The sequence below is a fragment of a genome, unplaced genomic scaffold, assembly GCF_019419815.1.
Source record: "Pyrus x bretschneideri cultivar Hongxiangsu unplaced genomic scaffold, Pyrus_bretschneideri_v1 Contig2, whole genome shotgun sequence".
Taxonomy (NCBI): domain Eukaryota; kingdom Viridiplantae; phylum Streptophyta; class Magnoliopsida; order Rosales; family Rosaceae; genus Pyrus; species Pyrus x bretschneideri.
In genome coordinates, this window is record NW_025999501.1 from 6,471,785 (window position 1) to 6,485,082 (window position 13,298).

The 13,298-nt window shown below is 36.3% G+C and overlaps 2 protein-coding genes across 3 annotated transcripts; one reads left to right on the forward strand and one right to left on the reverse strand.

Moving 5' to 3' along the window:
- The first annotated feature begins 1,677 nt into the window (after positions 1-1,677).
- Positions 1,678-3,421, forward strand: LOC103947965 (tubulin alpha chain-like). 2 transcript variants are annotated; one of them, XM_048583181.1, is made up of 3 exons: positions 1,678-2,516; positions 2,611-3,071; positions 3,154-3,421. In XM_048583181.1, the coding sequence occupies exons 1-3, from the start codon at positions 1,818-1,820 to the stop codon at positions 3,332-3,334; spliced, it is 1,341 nt and encodes a 446-aa protein (XP_048439138.1). In that variant the 5' UTR covers positions 1,678-1,817; the 3' UTR covers positions 3,335-3,421. The 2 variants fall into 2 exon arrangements, with proteins under 2 accessions (XP_048439138.1, XP_009357230.1); XM_009358955.3 differs by having other exon boundaries at positions 1,679-2,516; positions 2,611-3,421.
- A 55-nt stretch (positions 3,422-3,476) lies between these two features.
- On the reverse strand, positions 3,477-8,341 carry LOC103947966 (xylulose kinase 2). The gene is made up of 11 exons (XM_009358957.3): positions 8,073-8,341; positions 7,075-7,729; positions 6,872-6,960; positions 6,102-6,166; positions 5,849-5,904; positions 5,022-5,142; positions 4,862-4,936; positions 4,724-4,777; positions 4,311-4,408; positions 4,045-4,219; positions 3,477-3,878 (listed from the first exon to the last, which is right to left on the reverse strand). The coding sequence occupies exons 1-11, from the start codon at positions 8,129-8,131 to the stop codon at positions 3,649-3,651; spliced, it is 1,677 nt and encodes a 558-aa protein (XP_009357232.2). The 5' UTR covers positions 8,132-8,341; the 3' UTR covers positions 3,477-3,648.
- Positions 8,342-13,298: the final 4,957 nt, after the last annotated feature.

Genomic DNA, 13,298 nt, shown 5'->3' on the forward strand with positions numbered 1-13,298 from the left:
TCCAGATGTTATAGAGCATGTGATTATTGATATCCTTGTGACAAGGCATATACATAAGCATTCTTGCAAAGCAAGAAAAAGAGTTGTGTTGTGTCGAGTGCTCACTTGTGTAAAGTGTTTAAATTGTGGAGATATTCAAGGGATGAAGTTTGCCTTGAATATAATTAATGAAATCTTGTATATGTCAAGCATCGGGAGAATGGCTTGAATATACATTTGGACGTCGGGGTAAGTGCCTATATGCTAAAGTGAAAATTGAGAATTTAATTACAAAAATTGGATTTAAGGGATGAACAAGAGTTAATTCATATTCTAAGATATTCGGAGCCAAGTGGTATAAGTATGGTATGGGACGTGCAAACTTGGGTGCCTTAGGTATGTGTTAGTGGGATTAGAAGGGAGTGAGTACATTCATCCATCCCATTTGCATATATTTTATGTATTTGCAAGAATTGTTACAATTTAATCATTTTTTATTGGTAGCTCTTGTTGTGAATTAAGTTTTACACTATTTTATTCGGATACGTATTCGATAAATTCTATGTAAGATTTTGTTATGTAATTTATGTGTAATCATTATAATTTTATTTCATTTTCCACCATATATTGGTTGTATAGTTTTTTTTTATAGCTAAGATATGTTTCACACCCTAACTTGTGAATACTTCTTATTCGTTAGTCGGGGCGTGGCAGTTGATTGGCTTTATAATTTGCTTTAAGTTTTAATGAATCCTAACTTTTTGTCCAAAAAAAAAAAAGTTTTAATAAATTCATTGACATAACTTACAAAAAATGACGCCACATATAAGTGAGAAATTTTAGATTCGATTCTCGCCAAAAGCGAATTTGAACTATATTATTATTAGTCCATTATAAGGCTCCTAAGCCCTCCTTGGCAATGATTAGAGTTTTTTTTTTTTTTTTTTGAACAAACGATATCATCTATAGAGATGAGGTGATATTAGCTTCACAATGGCTAACAATAATGTAGTTCAAATTCGCCTTTAACAAGAATTGAACCTAAAACCTATAATTTACAAGTAAAGAGAAATATCACTAAATCGAAGTATTAAGTGTTAAATTTTTTAAGACAAAATAAAACTAAATTGAAATTCTCTAGAGCATTGCAAAAATAAATGGAATTAGTTTTTACAGGGTCCAGTGCATCACGATGGAACCAAAAGATAGAATTGGATCTGAGGCAGTCCCTTGGGATCTTGCTGACCAGTGTTAATGGACCATTGAATTTTTATCTAACCGCTACAAATAAAAAATCCTCTAAAAATTATAATTATTGTAATCGTTTGATAAAATACAATGGCTCACTAATCCTGATCGCGAGGATCCTGAATGTTTGTCTTTGAGAGGATCCAATTCCCCAAAAAACAATCTAAACTGACACCACCCACTTGCCCACCACTAATTTACTGGGAGGAATCTATTTCCTTGAAAATACCTTTTTCTTTTTTTGGCCAGATCTAAATTTGAAATTTTATTGGTGAAAATATCTACGTCTGAAAATTCAAACGGTCTGGTAGTTAAGGTGCAGCCAGGGTGTCCAACGGTTCACCTCTCTCCTCTCAGAGCTGGCAAACCCTCATTTTAACCCGACTCCGCGGTCAACATTTAACCCCGGTTACATTTCCCCCCCTTATAATCCAGACCTAGACCTCCCTCCTTTTCCAATTCAATCGAATCCAGTCCAATCCCACCACCACTCGTCTGAGGCGTCTTGGTAAACGCCGTCCCTCCCTCCTCCTCCTTCTCCTGCCTCCTTGCAGTTGGAACCCTAACCCTCTCCCTCACCTCCCGCCAAAATGAGAGAGTGCATTTCAATCCACATCGGGCAAGCCGGAATCCAAGTTGGCAACGCCTGCTGGGAGCTCTACTGCCTCGAGCACGGCATTGGCCCCGATGGCCAGATGCCTAGCGACAAGACCGTCGGCCGCGGTGACGACGCCTTCAACACCTTCTTCTCCGAGACCGGTGCCGGCAAGCACGTCCCTCGCGCCATCTTCGTCGATCTGGAGCCCACCGTCATCGACGAGGTCCGCACCGGCACCTACCGCCAGCTCTTCCACCCTGAGCAGCTCATTTCCGGCAAGGAAGACGCCGCCAACAACTTCGCCCGTGGTCACTACACCATCGGCAAAGAGATCGTAGATCTCTGCCTCGACCGCATTAGGAAGCTCGCTGACAACTGCACCGGGCTCCAAGGGTTCTTGGTCTTCAATGCCGTCGGTGGCGGTACCGGATCGGGTCTCGGGTCGTTGCTTCTGGAGCGGCTTTCGGTTGATTACGGAAAGAAATCCAAGCTGGGATTCACTGTGTACCCTTCTCCCCAGGTTTCTACATCTGTTGTGGAGCCTTACAACAGTGTTCTCTCAACCCATTCTCTGCTGGAGCACACTGATGTGTCTGTGTTGCTTGACAATGAAGCCATCTACGACATCTGCCGTCGGTCCCTCGATATCGAGCGTCCCACCTACACCAATCTGAATCGCCTCGTCTCTCAGGTATTTCATCGAACACCTTATGTGCATAACCACTGATTCTGATTGGTTACGATTTGATGGCTGATGGGCTGTTGATTGTTTTGTGGGTTTTCAGGTCATTTCTTCGCTGACAGCCTCGCTGAGGTTCGACGGAGCTCTGAATGTGGATGTGACTGAGTTCCAGACTAACTTGGTTCCATACCCCAGGATCCATTTCATGCTTTCCTCTTATGCTCCGGTAATCTCCGCCGAGAAGGCGTACCATGAGCAGCTTTCGGTGGCTGAGATCACCAACAGTGCATTCGAGCCTGCTTCCATGATGGCCAAGTGCGATCCCCGCCATGGAAAGTACATGGCCTGCTGCTTGATGTACCGAGGTGATGTCGTTCCCAAGGACGTGAATGCCGCTGTGGCCACCATCAAGACCAAGAGGACAATCCAGTTTGTCGATTGGTGCCCTACTGGGTTCAAGTGTGGTATCAATTACCAGCCACCAACTGTTGTTCCGGGCGGTGACCTTGCCAAGGTGCAGAGGGCTGTTTGCATGATCTCCAACTCCACCAGTGTTGCTGAGGTGTTCTCTCGCATTGATCACAAGTTTGATCTGATGTACGCCAAGCGCGCTTTCGTGCATTGGTACGTGGGTGAGGGCATGGAGGAAGGAGAGTTCTCTGAGGCTCGTGAGGATCTTGCTGCTCTGGAGAAGGATTACGAGGAGGTTGGCGCTGAGTCTGCCGAGGGAGATGATGGTGATGAGGGAGACGACTACTGATTCCCAACCTCATGGTTTTTACCTGTTTTCGCATTTGCTAAGTTTCGTTTCGAATGTTATGAACTGAATGTTGTTTGTGGGTGGTGTAGCTATGCATCTTCATAGCACACTATACATTTCTAAGTCAGTATGCAATCTATCTTATATTTCTTGCTGGATGTTTCTTACAATCTTAACTCAGAATATTATTCACATATGAAAAACCGAAATCGATCTCAAACCAGACCTGGATATTTATTCACATTGCGGGGCAAAGGTTTTGGCCGAGTTTCAATCGCCAACATCAAAATTATGAAACGATTAGAATTTTCGGTTCTTTACATAATGCAATTCGAAGCATTCCATCCCAGCATTGGACTATAAACAATGCCAGATGATATCTCAGAGACGTCCAAATTTTTGGACTAGGCGGTTCTCTATTTGGAGTCTCTTCTTTGCGATCAACCCATACTTCGGAACTAGATGTATGTCGGGAATCGCTGCCAGTTTGCTCTTGAGGGATGTGTTCTCGGATTTGTGCTCATAGAGGCATTTGAAGGGCACAAAACTGCCTTTGTTGTTGCACAGCGAACCATGTGCAGCCCTCAAGGCAGCTCCTAGAGAAGCTGAATCTGTAAAAAGGTTAGAGAATGAAAAGAAATGATGAGTTGCGGTCTCTCGATCGAGCAAACGTTAAAACTTGTGAAACAAGGACATAGAAAAGGTGCACCCATTTGATTTGACAGACAAAACTTGTATAATCTTACGCATAATGCATATATTTGGCGAAATACTTACCGGGCCTTTGGACTGTGTAAACCTCACACCCAAAAACACAAGCTGCGATGCCCAGGATCGGGCGATTTACAGACGCACCCCCAGTGGCTATTAATCGTTTTGGAGGAGAAGGCATTCCAAATCTTTCTGCATGACCTCGCATTGACACAAACTGGCCCTCTATTACAGCCCGAACCTACAAAATTTGTAAATTCACCTTTCTCAGGGAGAGTTCGTGCAGGGTGTCCTCCACCCATGTGAACAATTTCCATTTAAAACGTACAAACCTCAGAAGCACTGTCAAACTCCTTTTCTACTTCACGTTCATTCACGCCCTCCAAAGTTTCACCATTGAAATTTTCAAGAACGTAGCGATGGAAACCAACTAAGACCATAAAAGTTAGAGTTTATCATTTGCTGCTTACTTCTATGATTAAATTATAGAATTACGCAGTTGAAAGGCAGTTGGATATCCAGGCACTGCAGAAATTAGAATAAATAGAGCAGAAACAACCATATAGATAAACTATGCTTTTCTCCAATTACCATTCGGCTGGAAAAGATTAACAAGTATTGTTGATTAAGAACCAAACCGGAAATGAAGGCAATTCAACTACGAAATATGGACAACCCTCAAAGAGTCAGTCAGAAAGAGATTACGAGTATAAATGGAGAAATTAAATAAGAAAAAAAATCTAACCTGGAAGTGGGGGAAGAATCTCATGCTCCTTGTAGTAGAAACCCAGCTTTCCACCTTTAGCAGAAACCAGAATATGAAATAAAGAAAAGACAACAATAATTCCAAAAAGAAAGTAGTTTAGACAAGACATATGCTAACCGTTCAGAGGTAATGTATTCAAAAGCTCTTGGGTGAATCTATCCCAGCTGCTTTCCGTGTAGCGGTTGCGAATATCTAAGATCAAGATTGTGGTCATACTAGGAAACTAGAAAAATATCCCAATTAGAACCCATAAAAATGTGTCAGCGCACAATTGTACCTTCACGAGTTAGCGACCCATTCTTGTAACACAACATAACCATGTACCCTTTTGTGTCAACAGGGTTAGGGAAAACATGTCCTTCCAAGCTAGGTTGAAGATCATCAGTAATCCCAATGAGCTAAGCAACAGATACAAGTAAAGGAGAACACAAGATATAAGTGAGAATCCAGAGAAAGAGCTACTTCAATAGTAGATTATGTAGAAGAAACCATTGATTGTGATAATGACTCGTGCAGCATTCACTATTATAACAATTTGTGATACCTCGTTAGCATTTTAATTGGTTACACAACTAAGCTCCAGCTAGGTAACATTCTAATTTTGAACTTATTTAAATGGAGAGAGGAGTATGAGAGATAGAAGACAGACACGGTATATGGGGAAAGATGATAAGAGGCTAAGAGGGAGGAGAAAATACATTAAAATGCCACACACTATGAAAACTGAAAACGATTTAGTAAAAGCAATTTAAATAGTTCATTTTTTGTTTCATACATTTTCCCTTATTTCTCTCTTCTTATTGCCATATGTTCTTCTCAAATTTTAATTAGTTTTTCCTTCCGCCTCCTTTTCCTTCGTTTCTCCCATATTCTTCTCCATCTTAGCTAAAAAGTTAAAATTAGAAGCTAATATCGAAACTTAACACAAAGGAGCCCCAAATATCATTTTCTATTTTTTTAGAACTCATCTGTTTTCCTTTTCTTTCTCACATGTTTTGACTCTCATTTCTCTCCTCTCCCCATCCAGTTAATTGGAAAAGATAGCAGAAAATAGAAATGGTATCACCATATCACAAAGATCCTAAGAATTTAATTTTAACTTACAGTGTCACTTGTGCCAAGACTGATTGCTAGATCCCCTGGGGTACTTAGTGTTAAACCTGCACGTCCAAAACGCTTACATTTGATAAGTTAAAAAAGTAAAATCTAAATCATATGATAGCCTTCCGAATATGAAAGGTTAAACTATAACAACCAACAGCAGAACTATGAGGAGTCAAAGAGATTTCACCAGTTCATTGGAAATTTACAGATATTAGGAACACAAGAATATCCAAACAATTAGAAAATCAGGCACCTGCCACACTGTTGGGGTTGTCTCCTGACCAGAGAATAACCAAACAATTCTTGTTGAAGCGAAATCTGGAAAGAGATTTGAAATTTCTTATCTGTTACGGAAATATTTTCAGACAGAAAGTATACATGAAACTACAAAGACTGCAGACTAAAATCATGACCATGCTAGCATAACTCCGTTCAATGCGAACAATTTATAATGTCAAACTTCCACAATCATCCACATTTTCAGGCTTATTATTTGAACAGTTAAACAGGTTTTGTATTTCTTTTGTAATATCATAGTCGTTTTTTCCTTTTTGATAATTAGAACTTGGATATTATAGATTAAGTTCATTTTGAAAAGGAAGAAACCGTAGTATGCAGGTTTTAGCCTTTCAATTACCATGTAAATCCCTAAACCATAAACCCTAAACAAAAGTGCTTATCAAAAAGGGCTGTGTCCTGGTTTCAGGGGTGCATTTTATTTCTCAAAAATAACATCCCATTGGTCCATTTGATTTGCTATTTTATTTAATTAGTTCACCATAATTCTGGGTTATATTACCATTTTTTCTTTTGAGGTGCACGTAGTTTATTTTGTTCTCATGTAAACTAAATGCATCACAATAAATAATGGATGAAAATTCTAATTCAGCATAAGACAATCAAATATCAAGAGAATGCTACAAGAGTAGATTGAAAAACAATATGCTTCTGAAAAACCATCACAAACGCTTTTTAGCCCCTCCAAAACACCAAAATATGAAGTCGAAATTAACTGCCAATGACCTGTCAATAAAATAGGGAGCAATGTGGCCAGCAACAGAATGGGCAGGAGCTATCATTCCAAGCTTTTCCTCCAGACCAGGGGCAGTGGCCTTCAAAAAACATGAAGCACAAAGAAAATTAATCAAAAAGGAAACAGTAAACTTATTACGAGATACTGAGACACCACTCCAAGAAGTAGTGAAGCAACTTAAAACATGACAAACCTCTAAAAGTATATTAGACCAGGCCCTTTTCTTTATATCCATCAAGTTCATCCCTGCACCGTCAGATTCATCAATGCAAGCATATTTCCCTATCAGAAGAGACGCCATAAACGAACTAACAAGGGATATCCTCTCAGTGTTTTTGTAAGCTTCAGGATGTGTCTCGAATATCTTCCTAATCTGTGGGCCTGTGAATCTTTCATAACCTCGTGACCCTGTAAGTTGGGATAACTCTAACGCTCCACCAGCAGCCTTCTCTAACTCTCTACACTGGCCTGTGGTGCTGCTGTCCATCCATACTGGGGATTCATTGACCGAAAAGGCTCCACTAAACTGATCCACCAATGGCTTCTTAGGGTCCAATGATGACAATATTGAAGAACTACCATTCTTCCAATAGACACTGCCATGCTGCTGTCCACTGCCGGAAACAGCAGCAATTTTCCCAAAATCCAAATTTGCACTGGCAAGTTTACCAAGCACGAGATCTAGAGCTTCAACCCACATCAAGGTGGGTGAGACAATTCTACCATTAACCGAAGGGTCTCGGTAAACTCCATCTTTGGTTTCGTAATGGGGCAAATCAGTGTCAAATTGGACAAGCTCAGTAGTCACAATGTTGAGATTGGCGTCTAGCACAGTTGCCTTCAGAGACCTTGAAGTAGAAACCAATATAAATTAACAAAAGTAAAATCAAGTTTTACCAATTCAGATTACAGAGCAATCAGAGAATCACAGTCCCATAAGAAACTTTTAACTTCACAGAAACAATGAGAACCCACAACCATTAACAAGTACAGATCAAGTTTTACCCAATTCAGATTACAGATAATACTAATTAACTTCATTGTGGATGGATCATGGAATGCAGTAAAACAATGGGAACCCACATCCATAACCAAGCAAAACCATGAATTTATGATGTGGGTAATTGGGATTTTGTGATCAAAGAAAGATATGAAATTGCAGGGAGAAAAAGTGAGGGATTGGTAATTTACTGCGTAGAACTGTCAAATCCAAGAAAATAAGAGTCCTTCGGGAGAGAGTAATCTGCCATTGGAGCAAGCAAAACAAAGTCTGATGGATTCTGCTCTGAATTCAGGTTCACGAAAACTGGAAGGTGACGAGTGAAACGGAAATTGGTTGATAGATATGGCGATGTATTGGATTAAAGATTGTGGATTTTGGATAAGGATGAAAAAGGGATGGAATTGATATACCAAATGGATTGCGTTGCTGACACAAATCCCGGCCAAGCAAAATTGGAGTAGGAAGGTTCACTCTGCAACGGAAAAACAGGGAGAACCAGGTATATCGAACGATATTACTGGTTACTCCTATCTCATGATTTTATCGACGGTCGCTGATCGTTGAATTTGATATTAAAATTGAAATTAAAACGTTAAAAAACAGAGTGTGTGCGTATATCGTCATTTGTATCATCTTTCTAACAGATGTAAGCTTTATCGACACATTTTTGTCTCATTTTTATTAGAAAGATAGTACAAATAGATGACAAAAATAACATTTTTATAAAAAATATCAAATATAAACTTGTATTAAGGCTTACCTTATAACGTAAATTCATAATCTGAACCGTTCATTTGCTTGATAATTATTTATAAATTAGCCTTGTAAAAATTTACCCAATTCGAAAACCGATTAGCACTTTAATTATTTTTTGCGAATATTTCATTGTTTATTGTTAATAGTGCATTCATTTATTTATCAGATCATAGTAAGATTACTAAGCGACTTCCAATTTCATTAATTTTTTGCATGAATGATCTTTAAGCAACAAAATGATTGATTCAAATTATGAAAAATATTGTAGAGTGGAGCTAAATGAGTGATTAGTGTCTTATTAAGTTACTAACTGAGTAGCTCTTAAGCTCATCTGCATTAATATACATGAACTATTACTGACACTTAAAAATCTAATCATACATCCTACATAAAAGTAATTTTTTTTATAAAAAGTTTGGAGTGCATCCATTTCCAAGTAAAATAAATGAAATACTCTATTTGGATTTGAAAAGAGAAATTCTATGGCACACTTTAATACAAATGGGTGTCGGTGCTATTCAATTTGAATGTTAGTAGTGTAATACAATTATGTCCAAGTATGATATCCTACCTTTACAGTGTAATATGACTATAGTTAAATAATGTAGTGTGACATTATTATTATTATACAAGGTTGGTGGTTATATTCAATATGATATTATACTTGGACGTAATTGCATAACACTACTAACGTTACTATAACAATGCCCTTGAACGTGATTACATTACAATATGGATTGATATTATTGATATTATAAATGTAAGATATTATAATTGGACGTAATTACATTTAACAACCAACTTTCAAACTAGATGTTACCCATTCCTTTCTTTATTAAAAGGTGTCCTGGACTAAAATGTTCAATATGAGATCATCTCAGTTTAGGAGTATTATGGTTTGTGGCCAGCCCAGTTTGCTATTGTTGTGTTGCAAAATTGAGTGCTTGGTAAGTATTTCACTTTCAATTTTGTGGTGAGAATATTCACTTAAGATAAAAAAAAAAAAAAAAATTTGAGTGCTTGATAAGTATAAAATAAATAAAGACTGATATATATGAGGAATAATTTAATTCTTTATAAGTACATATAATGTTCATTCTTTTTTAATGCGGAATTCGTATTATCAATGTTGAATGATGTATCTCGATATGAGACTCATATTCGCATCATAAGAATCGACCCTTTAAATTTTATCTAGTGTTGTGGCTGTGCATAGTGATATAAGGACACAATTTAGCTCTTAGGGAGAACTTTTGCACCATGAACTTTGGTCCTTGTAATGCTTAGGACATCTCCAATGGTCCAACCATATTTAGCCGCCGATACAGCACATAAATATATAATTTATTACTATAATTTTCCATCTTTAGCAGTGTGGGCTACATTTTATTTTTGGGAAAACTAATGAAAATGACTTGAAAACTTTGAGTTTTAACAAAAATGACAAAATAAAAGATAAAGTGAATAGTAACAGAATTGACTTTTTAATGTAAAAATATGGTTTTTCGTTAAAATGAACTCGGGGGTTTTTCATTAAAGTTCATTTTATTCAATATTTTATTATTTCTTATCATATTGGAAAATATTATGATACAACACTCACACATTAACTACTATGTGTTGTTTAAGTTAATTAACTACTATTTGTATCCATTTAAATATAATTTATTAATGAATAGTGCAGAACTATAATTTTTCATCTTTAATATTGCATGGGATACATTTTATTCCTGTCAATATTTTTTTATTTTTAGCATGTTGAGAAATACTATGGTCTAACACTCATACATGAACTAATATGAGCTGTTTAAACTAATTAAACTACTATCGTATCTATTTAAATATAATTTTTCGAAAACATTGGTTTTTGTAAGAACATGTATATCAAAAATATCTATCGTTAGAGACAATATTTTGAATATGACCTGTGTAAGATTGAGAACGTTGAGCAAGATTTCATACATTTCGTTGAATGAATTTATTTTTTTTACATTTAAAAAAAAATTAATCTGGGTTTTTGGATTAAACAATCTTGTCATCTTGTGAAGAAAAAGTTGTGTGTGCAAGATAAAACATGCAAACTGCAACACATGATTGGTGCCATGTGTTGTCCAGAGTTCATGGGGTGCATGAACAGTGGTAGGTCATTCTCCTAAATGGGCCAAATGTAGCAAGCCCTCAAGAAATTGGCCCCTGATTTTTTTGTCCCTTCATTGGAGATGGGTTTTGGAGAAAAATGGGCCAAGTTTGAGATTTAGTACTTGTTTGGTACTTGAGTTCTTTTATAAAAAGTGGATATAAAAAAAAATCTGAGCTCATAAATATGTTTGGTAAATACTTAAAAACAGCTTATTTTCATATTTTTGGGTAAAAAAAGCTGAAAACGTGAAGCAGCAAAAATGAGTTTATTCTCAAAGCACAGCAGAAATAGTTTTTTTTCAAAGCACAACAATACCAAACCAGCCCTTAGTACTACTGGTTTGGTATTGAGGTGCTTTTATAAAAAGTGGGTATCAGAAAAAGCTGAGCTTACAAAGGTGTTTGGTAAACACTTAAAAACAACTTATTTTCACCAGTTTTGGGTGAAAGAAAGTTGAAAACGTGAACCAACAAAAATGAGCTTATTCTCACAACACAGCAAAAACAATTTTTTTTTTCAAAGCACAGCAATACCAAACTAGCCCTTAGTCCTCTATTAGAGATTGCATTAATCACCTAAATTACCATGTGCAACACTTTGCCGTCTAAACATTACAGTTGAACTAATAAACCAACTCATGTAAACTTTGCTACAATTTTTGTACACAAAATCATAGGAAATGTTTTCACAGCCTCATTATCTCGCCCTACACAAGCTCCCTATTTGTGATATTTGGATTGAATAGATTAGCAAAGTGATTTAAACGCCCTTATTCTTCTCCTACCTACCCCTATTAATTTCTGATAATTGGATCGAACAAGTAAAAGAAATCAATGGAAAAAAAATGATAGCTATATCTTGCCAGGTTGACTAAAAAAGCTATGTTTGGTTTAGTAGTTGTGCTAAATACAATAAAACACATATTGCACTTAGATATGATACTTATGGACCAATGACCATTTCATCATCTTCTTTTGAGTGAAATGAATTTTTTTTAATGTCAAGAGACCAGACAACCATTAGTGTGCTGAGTAGATAATGCCTAATTGCTTTAAGACTTTTTAATGTAAGTTGAATGACAGACCAAAGTTTCACTAATACAATGCTTGATATGCAATCTAAGACAATATTTTGTTTTTCCAAGATCTTTCATTTCTTGAATTTAAAATCGTCATGTAGGACATCACCGCGTGGTTGTCAAGTGGCCTCATGTAAGGGACAAGGATTCTCTCCCCTTCTATTTGAACGGTTACAGTTTAACCATGTCAACATCTTATATTGATTTTTTTTTATAGAGACAACAAGACAAAAAACAATATATGAGAAGAGGGGAGGGAAGGGGATGAACTTGGCATTCGTGTCATGTTTCTCGTGTTCGTGTCGTTTTCGTGTCATACCCGATAGCTTGACGGGTCGTGTCGTGTAATACCTGTTAAAGTAAACGGGTAATATGACCTGACCCGAAATCAACCTGTTAATATTATTAGGTAGTATGACCCGATCCATTACCCGTTAAGAAAAATATATTTTAAATCAATAAAAATGAAAATGAAAATGAAAAACATAATTTGACCCAAAAAAATGTAAAACATAATACTAAATTAATATATACATACTAAAATTTCGGAGTTGACCCCTTCATGAAAGTTGTAAGACTTTTCATTATGAATGATTACATTTTTCACGCTTCTACAATAATTATTATTAATTTTGCACTCAAATAAAAAACACTTTTCATGAGATTTGGAGAGTTTTAAAAATCTAAACGACTATATAACCATAGTCTAAGCGTTGAGGATGCAATTATGAACGTTTATTATGTTTTCACATCATTCAAACTTATACATTAATGATTATGAATTTTGTTTATTTTGAAATCCCTTAAAAATACTATTCATGAGAATTTGTATGGTTTTAAAAATTCAAATGATCATATACCCATTCTTAAAGCGTAGAGGATGCGACTACGACTACGAGCGTTTGCATATTTTTTTCATATTTTTTCGCACGTGTCAATTAATTATTATAATTTTTTTAATGTGTTTGGTATTTTTAAATTACTTGATATTTTTATTTTTAATGTGTTTTATGATTTTTAATCTCAATCTTTACCTATAATATACTATAAAAATAAATAAATAAATAAAACTTAAAATTTAAAATTTATATAGAATAATAATTAATAAACAATATATGCATATTCATTATATATATATTGTATTTTATAGTAATTTTTTTTAGTAGTTTAAAAAATTAAAACTATCAAAATAACTTTTTTCTTATCGTGTCGAAACAAATTACCCGCATGTCACTCTTGTGTAAACCTGTTAAGGACCCGTTATTAACGGGTTATTATCGTGTGACCCAATAATGACCCGATTAGTTATCTTGTTGACCCGAAACCCGTTATTTTCTTATCGTTTACGTGTATTGTTAACAGATCGTGTAAGAAATTGCCAGATCTAAATGGGAATAGGAGGGAGAGAATCCTCCTCCCATTTTCGGGGCCATTTCCACC